General features: G+C 37.0%; 1 protein-coding gene across 1 annotated transcript in view; it reads right to left on the bottom strand.

Annotated features, from left to right (window-relative positions):
• EXOC5 (exocyst complex component 5) overlaps positions 1-18186 on the bottom strand; it is a 46169-nt gene extending 27983 nt beyond the window's left edge. Inside the window, exons 1-6 of the mRNA XM_070419155.1 lie at positions 17931-18186; positions 8888-8982; positions 8133-8280; positions 4591-4785; positions 3726-3790; positions 1037-1065 (exon numbers count right to left, since the gene is read on the bottom strand). Coding sequence (XP_070275256.1) covers positions 1037-1065; positions 3726-3790; positions 4591-4785; positions 8133-8280; positions 8888-8982; positions 17931-17957 — 559 coding nt within the window. The 5' untranslated portion in view covers positions 17958-18186. The remainder of the gene's footprint in view (positions 1-1036; positions 1066-3725; positions 3791-4590; positions 4786-8132; positions 8281-8887; positions 8983-17930) is intronic.
• Between the last annotated feature and the right edge of the window lie 64 nt (positions 18187-18250).

Below are 18250 nucleotides of genomic sequence, written 5' to 3'. Positions count from 1 at the left end.
TGGATTCAACACCAAATTCTACCTTAAGATAATATGTGATATTTGATTCACTATATTCTTGAGGTTATAATAGTTCTGAATGAGTAACTGAACTTTTGACTTATCTATAGTGATCAAAAACAGAGCAGGAAGTCCAAATAGGTAGTTCTTTGAACCTTCTATACAAAATGGCCTCGCAAACAGTGATCGGGCTACCACAGGAACCTGAAATACAGTGGTTTTTCTAGAAACCTAGAATGAGTTGCCTAAAATATAATCCAAAGATTGGCAAAAATCAAACTAGTTATGTAAGAAATTATAAACTTAGTTTTTTTTAAAAAAAGGACCTACTCTAGAGATATCTGTATGAATAATCTCGAAGATACATTGTTAAATTAAAAACAGAAGGTAAAAACTATTTATATAGAATGCTACTAATTATTTTAACACCTTTCGTACCGCTCACGAGCTTTCTCATGTTTTGCGCGCCATCTGTTAAGGACCACTCACAAGTGTTCTCGTTTTTCACGCCCATGGAAAAAGGAGCGAATCTAGATACTTATGTAAATTTTGTTTGGTCCCTCTTCATAGAGGAAAATGTTTTACACAGTACCATACGTTAAACAAGTACTAGGAACTTTAATTGTTTAATTGTTTTTGTAAATAAGAATGTTATAATTATTGAAAAACAACACCTACAGTGCATTATGATCTGTAGTTATGATTTAAATAACGTGCAGTTTGCCCAAAAACGTGTGGTCCCTGGCGTATGTCTTAGAGATTTCTATGCGGTACGAAATGTGTTAAAATAAATGAGGATGACAGAACTAAATTTTACACATATATACATGATTTATATCCTAGGCTTATTTATCTATAGAATACTCTGGAGGAATACCCAAGAATTTGCTAATGTTTGTTTCAAGGAAAAGCAATCAAAGCCAAGGATAGGATGGAAGGATGACATGATCCACTATCTCTCCTCTTACAATTTTTTCTTTTACCCAAGTAATTTATTGCTTGTTCAAAACAGTTAAATAAATAGAACCCCACTTACTTGCAATTTTGGATTTTACATCTGAAAATCTGAAAGATAAAAACCAATGATGAAGTTCATTAGTTGTGACAAATATACCATAGCAATGGTACTATTGTAAAATATTAATAAAAGGGGAAACTGTGTTTGGGGATATATGTGAGTCCTCTGTACTAAAGATCATCATAAAATAAGGAAGAAAGAAAAAGATAAAGCCAAAAGGGAGACAGTACTGACAGGAAGCATGCCAGGTGACAAAACTAAATTTGGGATATTCAGATGGAGTGGCTGGTTCTCATTTAGGAAACCCATATTGAATAACCAATTGTCAAACAACGAAGAATTGTATGAGGCATTAATAATCCAGCCAGCTCCATCACTGAGCTACTGCCCCTAGTCATATTCTCTGGCATTTTAAATTCACTTGATATTTGTATATTCCTCCCTCTGTTGGGATTTTTTTTCAAAAGTTCAATTATCGTTATTTAAAATAAAAATAAAAAGTATATACAAATGAGCTATTTTAAAACTAGTGTAGAAGCCAGAAAAAGGACTAAGCATTGTGCCTAGTAATCAATCTTTGCAAATTCAGAAACTAAAATATCACACATACCATACACTAGAATTTTTCTCAAATCTTAAATATCAGGGGAAATACACATCATGGAAAATGGATGCCGAAAGTTCCTACACAATCAGTGTGAAGACAGAGGAAAGTGACTGGCAAAAGAGATGCCAAAGACAGATGAAGAAAGTAATAAAAATTTAAAGTTATACAAAATTGATATACAGTCTATGCCACTCAATAATAGGAATATGTTCTGAAAAATGGGTCATTAGGCAATTTCACTGTTGTGTGAACATCAGACAGTACACTTATACAAACAAAGACAGTATGGCCTATTACACACCAATGCTATATTGTATAAAGCCTATTACTCCTAAACTACAAGCCTATACAGCATGTTACCATACAAAACACAAGATTAAATCAACCACAAGAGAAAATGATGCCATCAAGAGACCCAATAAACCTGAGACACAAGAGGCCACTGCTAGTGTAACCAGGCATACTGTTTTACAGAAAAATGTTTTTATAAAAAGAAAGAGTACATTCTACAATAATGATAAAAAGTACAATAAATACATAAACCAGTAACATAGTTGTTTATTATAATTATCAAGTATTATATACTTTGCATAATTGCATGTGCTACACTTTTATATGACTGGCAGCAAAATAGGTTTGTTTACATCAGCATCACCACAAACACATGAGTAATGCATAGCACTACAACATCACAATGGCCAATGTCTCTAGATGATAGGAATTTTTCAGCTCCATTATTATCTTATGGGATCATATATGCAGTCTGTGGATGGCCAAAACAACATATGTGAGGCATGACTATATCAAAGTCATGGCAGATCACACAGTGCACGTAAGGAGTTGTGAATCTTTGTGAAAAAAATTAAATCTGATTAGGATATATATTCAACTCCAAGAACTGGCAGAGAGGCTAAAACAAAACTGTAAGAGAAGTATGCAATTGTATAATTGAGAAATGGAAGAGATGAGTATATGCCATGTTTTATAGAAACATAGAATAGAGAGGATAGAGAGGGGATGAGAGAGGTAGCCAACAATTATTATGCACCTATCATGAGCTTCACATTTTACCCATTTAAGTAAATGGCACAAGAATGAAATGAGATAAAGTTAAAAGAGAGATTTTTTGTGGGTCACTTTAAAAATCATTACTCTCATGCTGGGCAAGAATAAGATTATTATAATAATATCTAAGTGACAGATGACCATTACTGCTAATCCTTTATGAGGACATAGTTGAGAATAAAATAAGGTATTTTGTGGGTAGGGAACTCTATATGTTTGCAATATATGGTCAAGCTTTAAGTATAGCAATACATTTATATTCTACCTGTACCAGAGGATCTTCCAAGTATTACCAAAAGAATAAAGATATATTGTCTATTATATGGGAAGACATATTTCTTTCAGATATTCACATGCAGGAACTACTACTACCAATATTTTATTAAAGTGTCTGATATTCCAAGGACAAAGGAAATCATGTAAAAATTTCCATCTCAGTAAAGTTAATTTTGGGATAAAACCATTAATACTTGATTTAGATGGCCTTAAGCCTTTCAACTAAAGCAAGGATTCTTAACCTGAATTCTCCAGAGACTGCGGATAAGCTAATGAGTATAAAAACTACATAAAATTGTATTTAACAATCTGTGTGAAACTGACATTTTGGAAGAAACTTTATAGCTTTCATCAGCTTTTCATTGTCTCATATCTTTAAAAACTTAAATACTCTCATCTAGAGATAGGAAAAAGCAGCTGGGTGGTTCCATGTTTAAACACTCTCAGTCTCCTCCCATCTTGATTATGAAAGTCCAAAAAATGAAAATTTAAAATCTCACTTCAGTAAATTTCAAAATTCTTCTTCATCATATTTTCCCCAGGGGAAAACAAAGAACTGAAATTATTTCAAGGTATATTATTAAATTTAGAAACTGAGACCGTATTTTTTCATTCAACTATTATATATTGTACCTTATACAAAGGAGGTACTCAATACACTCTTGTTGAATTAATGAGCAAAATCATACCGGAAAAAATACAAGTTTATTCTATAAATTATACCATATATCTAAATTAGCTCTTGAGAAATAAACTTGCCTATCAAAAGGTAACTCTTGGGCGATTAGGTGCAACTTCTGAATGATGTCTGCTGCTTCCTTTATCTATTAAAAAAATAAAAGCAATAATTTTTTTAAAACCCATATATATATGTCAAAAATGTTTATATTTGAAAATAGTAATATTCCCCTATGTATGCCCACAGACCCTCACCCAAACAATTTTCTTTTAAAATTCTCAACAAATAAAACTTTTTGAGCAACAGGAATACATTTGGGGTATCACCAATAAGTCAATAAAACATACACTTTTGTCTTTCTGGCACTGAAATCTTACCATTTCATAATGCCACAATCACCTTCCCAATGAAACCTATAGTTCATTTACTCTGAAAAAATTCAACTAATTACTTACAGAAAGCAGAAGTGTAAGTTTCTTCTGAGTTTATGAATCCAAAAAGGGTAAACAAGATATATGAAAATAATTCAGATTATTCTGCTGCATATATCCCACTTTAAGTGAATAAAACAACAAAAATGCCACCTCAACTTTTCAATGATTAGGTCAGACCACCCTCATCCAATGAAATGTAACTATTCAAAATCTACAGAAATTCTGCTAATATTAAAAGTCAATTACAGAAAAGAAACACTCATTAATATAGTCACCTCGGCATTTCTAAACCAAACATAATTTCATGAAAAAAAAAAAAGCCAACCAATCCATTTAAAAATTAGAACACTTCATCAGCAATCTGTAAGATAGTGTACTAATTTACACATCAGAACAATAAGTCAGCTACTCGGTGATGTGAAGTTATTCTCTGGAAAGTACTAACTGTAGTTAATAATTAGGACATTGTTATTAATGCTATAATTTGCTTTTATCCTTCAATAGTGCTCACCTTTTCAGAATTTGTAAAAACATCAGATTTCAATTCTCCATCTAGAAACTCATTAAAGTATTTCATCAATTTCTGAGCCTCTACTGCCCGTTGTCTGGGTGTGTTTACCCCTTCCAACTGGTCTCCAAGGTGACAGACCTTGGTTGCTACATAGCTAATGTGCTCATCCAGTTCTTGGAAATGTTGGAAGGCAACCTGAAAAAAAAAAAATGCATAAGCATAAAATACAATGACAGAATGCAGTTTTTACTTATAATAGAATGACAGCACCCAGATTAACTTATAATTCGTATCAAAACTAAACTAACTCATTACTACTCTCAAACTGAGGTAACTAAAGATAACACAGAAATTATATAAAAGATGATCTACAAAAACGATTCATGCCTAATAGATCAACACATAATCTGAAAAATTAACAAAATTGCAAAATTTTATACTTTAACTACTAAAATTATATTTTATCATGAATACACTTACCAATCAATAAAACAGCAACACTAGTTACTATTCATTCTGTTTAACAAAGTTTCCCAGTACCACTTACTCATAAATAATGGCTCTGATAACAATGAACTAAGTATCAAAAAGACCAGTCATCTGAACAACTCACTTGCTACTACACTAAAGAGTTAAAAACATGTTAGAAGTAAAAGACACTGATTTAAAAAAATATTTAAAAAACATTTAAATATTTAAAGAGCAATGATAATATTTTAAGTAAGGTTTTTTTTTTTTGTTTTTTTTTTGCTCAGCTTTGAAAACAGAAAAGATTACAATTATTCTAATGAGGCAAATGTGTATTACTTCCTAGAATATCCCTTTCCCACAGTATACTGATTATCTTCTGGTAGATGAAAATTATACACTATGAATGCCTCAGAATTGCCAATAATAAAATTGCTGACAATTTAGATATACTAAGGACATCCTCTATGCTAGACACTATTCTAAGCATATTAATGTATTTATTTATGTAATCCTTACAACAATCTATTTTATATACAGATGAAAAAACTGAGGCACAGAAAAGCTTGAGTTGCTTGAAGTTACACAGCTAATACTTGGTAGAGAAAGTTGGCTTCAGAACTTGTTAAACTATTAATATTTAATTATTATTATCAAGGGAAAATTGCATTAGAAGTACCTGAAATCTATCAATTTAACTACTTAAAAATATAATTTCTATCTTATATAAATTATTGACATCATTAAATATTTTCTCACAGCCATAGATGCTTAAATAAAGGAATCTAAATAAATGAAATTTGAGCAGAGATCAGTTTGCTAATCCCTAATGCTAAAAAAACAAATAGTCCCTGGGAAGCAGCAAAGCTAAACATTGTTCCTTAAACTTATACACTTACACACTCACAAAGGGCAAGCAAGTCTAGATCAGGCTGTGCAAGGGGTTTGGAGGTTCCAGATTCAGTCTGGAGCTAAAGAATGGCTAAGAAGCTTGACCTACTTAGCCCCAAGGCCAGTTTATTTTTTTTTTTTACTCCAAAATGAATTGAGGAAGAATTCTGCATTCATTTTTCCAGTTACATTGTAATTCTTATTAGGGCACATAACTCATGATTTTTGTGAAACTTCCCAGACCAGGTTTCCTCTGGAGAAAAACCTTATCCAGGCAATAATTTTCTGATATTACTATGTTTTATGATTAAATGAGAATGCAAGTGACTACCTAAATATCCAAGCTAACAATAAGCCCTTAAAGATATAGGTCTGCTTTGAGCACCAAAGCCCCATCGAAGCAAGTCTAGCCCCAGAGGGGTGTCTCCAGCACAGAAGCTCTCCCACCGCAGACACAGATGATTCTCACAGCCAATTGACCTGGAGGTCAATTCCTCACAGTGATAACTACAACAATCAAGGCTTAACCACAACAAGACTGTGCACAAAGCCCATAAGGGGGTGCACCAAGAGTGTCTACCTTAGGTAATTGGGACACTTAGCACAGAAAGGCACTCTATCGACACAGCGAAGCATAAAAAAATGCCGAGACAAAGAAACAGGACACAAACGACAGAATTGGAGGAAAGAAAACTGTTGGATATAGAGTTCAAAACCACACTTTTAAGGTCTTTAAAGAACTGTTTAGAAGCCCTCGAAAAGACTGGTAAGACCGCCGATAAATGTAGTGAGATCCTCAAGAAATCTAATGAGACCCTCGATGTTGTGATAAAGGACCAACTAGAAATTAAGCATACACTGACTGAAATAAAGAATATTATACAGACTCCCAACAGCAGACCAGAGGGTTGCAAGGATCAAGTCAAAGATTTGAAATACGAAAAAGCAAAAAACACCCAACCGGAAAAGCAAAATGAAAAAAGAATCCGAAAATATGAAGATAGTGTAAGGAGCCTCTGGGACAGCTTCAAGCGTACCAACATCCGAATTATAGGGGTGCCAGAAGATGAGAGAGAGCAAGATATTGAAAACCTATTTCAAGAAATAATGGCAGAAAACTTCCCCTACCTGGTGAAAGGAATAGACTTCCAAGTCCAGGAAGCTCAGAGAACCCCAAACAAAAGGAATCCAAAGAGGACCACACCAAGACACATCATAATTAAAATGCCAAGAGCAAAAGACAAAGAGAGAATCCTAAAAGCAGCAAGAGAAAGAAAATCAGTTACCTACAAGGGAGTACCCATACGACTGTCAGCTGATTTCTCAACAGAAACTTTGCAGGCCAGAAGGGAATGGCAAGAAATATTCAAAGTGATGAATACCAAGAACCTACAACCAAGACTACTTTATCCAGCAAAGCTATCATTCAGAAATGAAGGCCAGATAAAGAGCTTCACAGATAAGAAAAAGCTAAAGGAGTTCACCACCACCAAACCAGTATTATATGAAATGCTGAAAGGTATCCTGTAAGAAGAGGAAGAAGAAGAAAAAGGTAAAGATACAAATTATGAACAACAAATACACATCTATCAACAAGTGAATCTAAAAATCAAGTGAATAAATAATCTGATGAACTGGTGATTGTAATAGAATCAGGGACATAGAAAGGGAATGGACTGACTATTCTTGGGGGGGGGGGAGAAAGGGGTGTGGGGGTGAGTGAAGAGATTAGACAACAATCGTGCACCTATGGATGAGGACAGTGGGTGGGGAGTGAGGGCAGAGGGTGGGGTTGGAACTGGGTGGAGGGGAGTTATGGTGGGAAAAAAGAGTAACTAATGTAATAATCTGAACAATAAAGATTTAATTAAAAAAAAAAAAAAGATATAGGTCTGCTGAAGCATCATTCTTGAAAGGTTGGATTGTTAGAGGAGAAGCAAGGACCACACTATACTGGAAAGCACCCCATCCTAAGAAGGGAACACTGTGATCCCAAATGTAAGCCACTGCCAGGAGTGTTTGATAACAATTCATTAACATTTTATCCCATGATATGGGAGAACTAGAGAGAAGCCTCAACAGTTAATCTCATTTGACTAGATTTTTATTAAGAACTAAAAGCTGAAAGGAAATAAAGATATTATAGTCTATATAAATTATTCATTGCTTAGCTAAGTATTTACCTGATTGCTTTTCTGAAGCTCTTGTACCTTCTTGGCAAATTCCTTAGCTTCTTTCTGACACTGTTGCTCTAGTTTCTCCACTTTCCTTTGAATCCTTTCATCCATTATCTGGAGTTCTTGAATATGATTTACAAATTCTTCTAATAACCTAATAAAGGAAAATAAGAATATGTATCAATCCTCCTATGATTAATTTTAGGAACTTCATTTAGAACTGTAAGGTATTAATAAACTTGAATTGAACTAAGGATGATCATGTTAACCTTCTCTATAGTATCTTGTTAGGAATTATCTCTGACATGAAAGAAAACCTCACCTAAAATCTCCATTAACCTCCAAAATAGAAACCAATTTCAAAGAAACAGTCAATAGGTAAATATACTACATAAAAATCATATTGTACATTCTAGAGTTCAGTGACTTTCTGTTCCCCAATTTACAGCTATACTTAAAACAACACATTTAACATGTTTTTATTGCCAACTCTTTCTCATTTATTAATAATTGAAGAAAATATTAAGTTCTTATAATGTAACAAAACCCCTTCCCTCATACTAGTTAAAGTCCTCTCTAAAATAAAAGGAATGTAAAGGGGGGAAAAAAATCAACCAAACTTCTAATGCTTGTGTCTTTTAATGACCAACTGTTAACTAAAATCCCTTTACATGAATGTTAAAAGAAATTCCAATAGCAACATCTATTTCAAACATAAATCTGTACTAGATTGGGTCTATGAAAAAAAATTTTCACTTCACCTTTTAGGATCAAAAGCTTCAGATCCTCCTCTAGAGCCTCCTCCTGGGGTTCTCCATACAAGACGTTCAATATACTCATCTGCCACGAAAGGTTCCTAGTTTATAAAATAAATGTTCTTTTAAAATTTTTCATAGAAGATAACTTAAAAACACCTACAAAAATGAAACAGGTTCTACTATGTGAGAACTTCAAATGAAATTAAATTACTAATACCAGTTAAAACATCCCAACAGAAAAGTGAACAATTTATTGAAGAAATACAAATGGTCAAGAAACATAAAAAACATGCAATTGCACAAATAGTCAAATTTTCACTTTTTTTATCTCACAAAGTGACAAAGTTTTTAAAAATTATAATATGTAGCCAAAACCGGTTTGGCTCAGTGGATAGAGCGTCGGCCTGCAGACTGAAGGGTCCCGGATTCGATTCCGGTCAAGGGCATGTACCTGGGTTGTGGGCACATCTCCCAGTAGGAGATGTGCAGGAGACAGCTGATCGATGTTTCTCTCTCATCGATGTTTCTAACTCTCTATCACTCTCCCTTCCTCTCTGTAAAAAATCAATAAAAAAAAAATTATAATATGTAATGCAGGGGAGGGTAAACTGACATTCATACTCTCATTACTATTAGAAATGTTAACAGGTACAATATTTTTGGAGGCAATAGGTAATAGTTTGGTAATATCAACAATATTACAAATGTTCTTACCCTTTAACCCAGTAATTCTACTTTTAAAATTTTAAGGGAAAAGCAAATAAAAACTTAAAAACTTTTTACAGAATGTTTGCTGGGTAAAATTGTCTACATAAATATTCAACAAAATCATCATTGAAAAGTTATGGTAAACTTGTAAGATGAAAAACTATGTTCCTATTAAAATCATGTTATAAAAAAATTTAAATAAAATGAGGAAAATGCTCACAATATCTGATGGAAAAAAACAAGATAAAAGTATTTTCTAAATTTTCTCATGGAAAAAACATTAGTTAGAAAACAAAAAAATATTAGAAGGACCAATCCAAAAATAAATAAATATTCATCCCTAGCCAGCTCAGTGGATAGAGTGCCAGCCTGCAGACTGAAGGGTCCCAGGTTCAATTCCTGTCAAAGGCATATGTCAGGTTGCGGGCTCGATACCCAGTAGTGGGTGTGCAGGAGGCAGCCAATATGATTCTCTCTCATCATTGATGTATCTCTCTCTCTCTCCCTTTATCTCTGAAATCAATAAAAATATATTTAAAATAAATAAATATTCAAATGTTCACCATCAGCTGATAATGCATTTTTTAGACTAGTACACAATTATTTACATATTTTCCACACTACTCTCTTGCAAATAAATATCATATATTGTCTCCCACTTAGCATATAATTTAAGCTGGTAGCACTTGCTAGTGATTCCAGTTTAAATTGTTTTATGTATAAAATTTTCCATTTTTTAATCATAGTTAAAAACACTTTTTCACTGATAAACATTAACTGAACAATACCATTTCCAGTGTCAAGCACTCTGTTAGGCTTTGAATTATAAAGATGTATAAATACAAACTGAGAAACTCATAGTCTAACAACAGGAAAAAGCAACAGTAGTATGTGGTAAGTAAATAAAAATGCATGCACAAACTTCAGTGTTAAAACTGCTGAGTGAGTTGTTATAACTCAGTAGGTAGTTGGGACATGGAAATAGGATATTCATTAAGTCACTGAGTTTGGTTCATGGAGAATTGGCTAGGCAGATATGTCTACTAAAAATGAACAGCAGCTGCAATTACAGCCTCATTCAGGGAAAGCCATGAAATTCAGTGGCAAGAAAAATATCTTCCCAATAGGCAAAGGTTAGGGAAACATACCTGACTGTTCTCTTGGGTGGACAAGAGAACTGACCTGAGATTAGAATATACATGGGACTCACAGACAACAGCAAAAAGCCTGGCTATCAGAGGACAAAGATTAGTACATGAAGATAAGAAGTCTTGGGCAGAGTCATGTGGATGGATATTTGGGAGTGGGCATGAAGAAATAAGATCTTGGTGACACATGTTAACACCCCTAAAAGACAGACATCCACCATGGAAAAAGAATTAATCAATGAAGACAAAATGCCTCTACCAGTTCACATCAGCCAGCTTCTGCCCAGCATTAGCACACTGAACAGAGCAAACATAATACAGATACAACATGACTCCAACAGCATGAGGTCCTACTCACCAAGGCTGATTCAGCTACTATCAAAGCCAGAGAGCTAACCTAACAGTGAACAGAGACCAACTCTAAGCCCTAAAACAGCCCCATCCTACAAGTAGACTAATCAGCCACATGGTGGCAAGTTGACTACATTGTACCCTTTCCATTGTGGAAAAGTAATTCATTCTGCCAAAATTGAAAACATTCCTAGTTGGGTTTGTCTCTCACAGAGGGAGTGTTTGTTCCCCTGGCGTGAGATCCTGCATATCACATCAGACCAAGGGATCCATTTTACAGCAAAGGAGGTTACTATAGGACCCACTGGTCACATTATAAGCCACACAACCCAGTAGCTGCCAGTCTTACAAAACACGGGAACAGCCTGCTGAAGACATAGCTGGAGCACCAGTACAGAGACAAACCTATATAATAAAAGGCTAATATGCAAATCGACCAAATGGTGGAACCGGTCGCTATAACATGCACTGACCACCAGGGGGCAGACGCTCAATGCAGGAGCTTCCGCCTGGTGGTCAGTGTGCTCTCATAGAGGGAGCGCCACTCATCCAGAAGCCGGGCTCATGGCTGGTGAGCACAGCAGTGGTGGCAGGAGCCTCTCCTGCCTCTGCGGCAGTGTTAAAAGGATGTCTGACTGATGGCTTAGGCATCAGTGGGGAGCGGGCCTAAGCCGTCAGTTGGACATCCCCCAAGGGCTCCCAAACTGTGAGAGGGCGCAGGCCCAGCTGAGGGACCCCGGAACTCCCATGAGTGCACAAATTTTGTGCACCAGGCCTCTAGTTAGATATACAAGTCAGAAAAATAAGTTTGTATTACAGGGACGAAACTGAAGCTAGATATAATTTTAAAGGTATTATTTAAAACCTCTGAATTGGATGAGATCAGAAGGAAGAGAAACATGACAACATTTGGAGAAAGAAAGAGGGAAAAGATCCAACAAACAAAAAACAAAGAAGGAGGGAACAGTGCAGGAAGAGGAAAAATTAGAAGAGAACAGTGTCCTGGAAACAACGCACAGGTTTTATCTTCAGAGGCAATCAAATTACCACAAAAGTTTAAGATAAATCAGCTACTGAGCTTAATGTAATTGAAGTTACAAAAAAGCAAAAAACGAAACAAATCTTCCTGCTTATAAAACTAAATGAATCTCAATGACTTGCTTTCTTATACTCAACCTTGCTACAAAGGCATTTACAATGAGAAAAAGACAAATTAACAAATTCTTAAGACCTCCAAATGACCAAGTCTTCCCAAGAGGATTGTCAAAAGAGAAATCTCTTAGAATTTCATAAACCAAATGAAGGTATATCTTCACCTTCTATTTTACTATAGTAGCAATTAAAAGCAAAAATTACCAAAACAAAAACTGAAGTATACAACTACAGGCTAAGATACTATCATATTAAATTCAACTTTAAGTAATTGGTTATTGATTGCTCTATTAAACTGATTTTATTTCATACTCCTTACATATGCTACCGAATTTAAGAAAACATGGGATTTGTAGTAATTTCTGTTAAAAATTAAGACATCAAGCCCTTGAACAGGAACATGAATCTTTAACTTAACATTGTTTCTGAGATACCCAACTAAACTTTTATATTTTCTCAGAACATCTTTACCAAAATAGATCCAGTACAATGTGTTACAACCACCCATATCTGTCTCTCCACTCCCCCTCTCTCCCAAAAAAGGCATGTCAACTCCCTTAAGCATGGACTTTATAAAGCCTTCTCAAAGTTCCCCCCAACGGCCCCTGAGATCTCAATGCCTTGTTGTGAGCCACCACTTCCACACCTAAAACATGCAAATACAGATTCTATCTCTCCTCAGTACTCTGAATACACCTCACTTTACAAGTTGTAGTCATCTTCCACCTCTGCCTTGGAATGCCCATTTCCAAAAAGTTTCCACTCATCTATCAACATGCAATTTATGTGATTACTATATGAAACCTCTCCTAATTATCCAAGGAAAATATTCTGTACTCCCACTGCACTGTATTGTTTCTTAACGAATATCTCCCTGTGATGATGTGATATAAGAAATACATATTTTTGTCTCTGTACTCGGCTCCTGGCCACATCTCTTAAAACCTTTAAACATTTATTTAACAGCTAATATGGCTGAAACAAGCAGCATTTCAGCACCTTAAAGGTAAAGGAGTGGTCCTTACTTGTATATCTCACATTCATCAATATATATTTATCACATTAACAAGAGATCTTTCCATAAATATGTTTCTTAGTTTGAAAATCTAAGAGACATAAATTTCTGCGTAAAAAATGTGTTCTTGGCTATTCAAATTCCAACCCGGAAGTCAAAGAGCCATTGTCACCACAGTCAAATTACATGATCTCAAATACCATTACCAAGGCATCAACATTTACAATAAAGAAAAAACAACAACTAATTCCTAATTCTGGCATTCAGGACCTATACAATTAACCCCCAATTTTCCTTGCATGTCATTCCTCTTCTTCATGCATGTTACACTCCAGCCAAAATGAACTCTTCCCCTGTCCCCAGGGTCTACACTTACCTCCTTTTATGGCTTGGATTTTACTGTCTACTTTATTAGAAAATCCCTCCACCCAGTTCCACAAATTCAAAACTTATCCTCTGTATATCATTCAAATGACACTTCCTAATCCTTCCACATTTCTAGAGGTAAATTTCCCACCCTCTCAACTCCTATATCACTTTATCTAGGCCTAACACCATTTATAACTTTATTTCAAGAATATCTATAATAATGAAAGTGTAATATGCTAATTAGACCACACGTCCTTCTGGATGTCTGTCCTTCAAAACAAAGCTGTAGTGGGCGGCCACCATTGCAGCAGGGGCCAAGGCCCTTGCAGGAATTTCATGCATCAGGCCTCTAGTGTAGTTATGTATCTATTTTTCCCCTCCCTCTACTTAACAATAAGGGCAGGTTCTATGTATAATTCAACATTTTCCAAAGTATGTACATGAAATTCACAAAATTAATAAACACTACAAAATAAACATTTCATGTCAAAAAAGCTTAAAAATGAACATCTCAGAATTTCTAACATACTAAGGTATATTGTACATCTCTAACAAAACAAAGTATGCCCAATTTCCAAAACCTATTTGGCCTGTGAACCATTTGGGTTTTTGTGGTTTTTTTTTTACAGTGCACTAAGATTAATATTTCTATGGCATGCAGCCTCATTACTCTTGGCACCTTATCTTGAACTTAATAGATCCTCAATAAATATCTGTTGAATAAATGGGTAATTGACCATAGTTAACAAAAAACTCTCCCATTAAGGTAACTTGCCCAAAGAGAAGATTCCAGAATAACAAGAGAAAAAAATAGCAAGTGAGAAGGGAGTATAATATCCTCAGTAGTGCAGTAAGAGAAGAATATTTGCAACAACAGAAAAAGAACTTACTACCCCAGCTACTTCTTTATATGTGGAGGAATAATTACTCCAAACCACATAGGAATTCCTAGTCAGAATGTCCATCCTGAGGTGATCATTTAGAAACACACACATAGATCCTTTTAGAAAGAGTTGTCAACAAGGGCTGAAACTAAGAAGGAAATAGTATTTCCAGGATACTCACTATTAAAATAACTGAATAATCTATTACTAATCATTTCTGTCAACCAAGGAAATATCCTATAGTTGATTTTGTTGTGTGAAGGTGTTTTTGTAAAAAAAAAAAAAAAAAAAGCAGTCTCATGGGATCAATAATATTTTAAAAGAAATAGAATTAACACGTGGAATTTCATGAATTCAAAGCAATTTTGCATTGATTTGACCTCTTTCAATATGGAAAAATGAATGCAAAATTCAACTTAATAGTGCATTAAAACCAGGATGTATAAAAACAAAATATCCTTGACTACATCCTAAAACCAGGATGCATAAAAACAAAATATCCTTGACTACGCCCTGACCTCTGCTTCTCATAGTTCCCCAGCTGTGACTAAGAAAGGGAAGAGAAAAAAACATTCCCTGACTTGTCCTACAACCTAGATCCTATGGAAGTAGGAACAGGAAATAACAGCAATGACTACGGTTTGTGTGGTTTTTTTAAAAATCCCTCTCCTCCCGCTAAATCAAAGAAACCAATTTTCACTTAGGTATGAGAACTTATTCAAGAGTAGAGCCTGTTGTAGGGGTGAAAAGGGAAATATTTTTCTTAATCATACTATTAAAATTCCATTGTAACTATTAATGTAATAATGCTTTTCATATTGATGAAACAACAAACTACATATGGTCAGGAAAAAGAAATTCACATGAGTTAAGATCCATAAGCATGTTTAACATTGCTCTATGAACCCTCTGGCCACAGAACTAGTCTGTTTCTATCAGCAGTGGTTTTCAACCTTTTCCATCTCACAGCACACATAAAGTAATTACTAAAATTCTGTGGAAAACAAAAAATTGTTGTATTTTTTACTGATCTGACAAAAAGTAGGTATAATTTTGATTCATTCATGGTGGATAGCTATTATGTTGGTTGTTGTCATTTTTTTATTTGACAATCTAAGGGAAAAAGGTCAGTGCCCCTGACTAGTCAAGTATTGCTTATTTTAAAAATTCTGCCCTAATCGGTTTGGCTCAGTGGATAGAGCATCGGCCTGCGAACTGGGAGGTCCCAGGTTCGATTCCGGTCAAGGGCATGTACTTGGTTGCGGGCACATTCCCAGTAGGAAGTGTGCAGGATGCAGCTGATCGATGTTTCTCTCTCATCGATGTTTCTAACTCTCTATCTCTCTCCCTTTCTCTCTGTAAAAAATCAATAAAATATATATATTAAAAAAAAAAATTCTTGCAGCAGCCCGACTGTTGTGGCTCAGTGGTTGAGCATATCAACCTATGAACCAGGATTCCCAAATGGCGGGGTTGTGGGCTAGATAACCAGTGGGGGGCGTGCAGGAGGCAGCCAATCAATGATTCTCTCTCATCACTGACGATTCTATCTCTCTCTCCCTCTCCCTTTCTCTCTGAAATCAATAAAAATAAATATTTTTTAAGTTATTGCAGCCAGAGGCACACGGGTTGAAAATCGCTGCACTATCAGTAAGTAAATATTACCAGCTGTCACATAACTGGAGTCACTGAGTGAAGTTAAACCCTAATTTGGTTTAACTACTTTACTAAATGGTGGACCCTATAAAGCAAAATATGTATTTCTCTACTTCCTCCCCTTCCCACCAATGGGAGTAGAAATCAAATACACTTTCAAGTAAGTTATATGAACTCATGGTCAAACGTTTAAAGAAAAAAGAGACATAATTAGGAATGTCAAGCAGTACTCATTAACTCAAAGACTAATGCCTTATGAACTGTATGACAAGATAACTTTCCTATTAAAAGCTAGCGAGTCCAGTATTTTATTAAGTAAATTAAAGATCTCAACTTCATACATAGTTTTCTACCTTTATAAGATGTAAAAAAATAAAACAAGGAACTACAGAACTCCTTTAGTACCTTTCCCAACAACACACAGTAAAAGCTTGTAGCAAAAAGAATATCTCCATGCCCGTGTCAATCGATAAACTGATGGAACTGGAGTAGTTAATGTGCTCTCTCTCTCATCACTTAAATCTGAAGAAATGCTATTAGCATTTCCAAATTCTCTCTTGTAACTATAAATCCTTCACTCACAACTTACTATTTTGTTACAATTTATTATAACAACGGCACCTTATTCCTCTCAAAAGCATTATCTATCCAAAAGCTGGCAGAAACCCGAAATACTGGAACAGTAACAAATGTGAAAAGTTCCCAGTTATAAACACTGTGGCATTTACACTTTAGGCCAAAAACAAACAAACAAAAAATACACACAAAAAAAAAACCCCTGCTGAATCTTAAGCAGAAAAAGGATCCAATTGTCACTCAGACAGAAATTCTCTATTGCCGACTGCAGTCTTCAGTCTTCTCACTTATTACTTCCTTTGTTGCTCAACATGAAACACAAGCACACACAAAAGGGGTCTTTCCTTCCTCTTTCTTCATATCTGTTTTCATTTCTTTCACAAAAGGAGATCCGTTCTTTTCACGTTTCATTGTTTTGTGGTCCCATTAGAACTTTCCCATCCTATTATCTCACACCGCGCAGCTTCTCACACTGGATTTCCCGAAATTACACTTCACGTCCTGGAGACTGGACACTCCCAGGGAACCCCTCGGGGAGCTCGCCGTCTCCGCGGGAAGGCTCCTCCAGCCAGCGGGTCGCTGGTTTTATAGCGCACCCCACTTCTCGGAGGCGGGCACACAAATGTTCCTTTTAGTTCTGCCCCCCTTCCGTCCAGCGGGCTAAACGGGCCTTTATTATCCTAAAACAATACGTCGGCCGGCCTTTTCCAGTGTAAGAGTGAACGGGCTGGCAGGTGAGCGCCGCTTCCGGTCACTAACGGGGTGATCACAAACCAGGAGCAGCCCCGAGGCGCCCCGATCGCAGGCGGCCCCGAGAAAATCACACGAGGGGCCCAGCGACGCGAGGGGCCGGCCCAGCCTGGGGCTTCGGACTCCGCTCTCCGCGCCCGAGCCAGCCCTTCCCACCGCTCATCCCTCCCGCATTCGTCTCCCCACGCCCCGGCCTCCCAGGCTTCCTCTCTCCCACTTCAGGACTCCAGGCTCCCCTCCCCACCCGAACCCCCACCCAACCCGCCCCCATATCATGCTCCGCCCGCGCGGACACCGGGGCCGCCACCCCACCCCTCCGCTGTGCACCTTTCTTCCGAGGGCTGCTCGGGCCGCGGGCGGACACCCGCTCCTCCGCCCGCCTACCTCGCTGCCTGAACCCCGGGCCTGCCACTCCCCGAAGACCCGCCGGGACCCACCTCGAAGAGCTCGGCCGTCGTAGCCATCCCGGCCGGCTGGGAGGCTCGCCTCGCGCTGGACGCCGTCTCCGCTCACATGCTGCGCCTCAGCGGCGCCGCGCACAGGTTCCCGCTCCGCTCGCCAGCTCCGGCTCCCGGCCGCCACGGGCTCCCCAGCTCCCCTCCGAGCCCAGGCAGGGCGGGAGAGCGGCCATGAAGCGAAGCCGCAGACGCCTGTCAGCTGCCTCCCGGCGCCGCCCGCGCCGCTCCCATTGTCACCGCCTCGACGCCGGAAGTGGAGCTGCGCGCGCCGGCTCGGCAGTCGGGAGGGGCGCGCAGCC

Source organism: Myotis yumanensis, unplaced genomic scaffold, assembly GCF_028538775.1.
Source record: "Myotis yumanensis isolate MYYU_CA2020_CCGP unplaced genomic scaffold, mMyoYum1.0.hap1 SCAF_1, whole genome shotgun sequence".
Taxonomy (NCBI): Eukaryota; Metazoa; Chordata; class Mammalia; order Chiroptera; family Vespertilionidae; genus Myotis; species Myotis yumanensis.
This window is presented reverse-complemented; position numbering and strand designations above follow the sequence as displayed.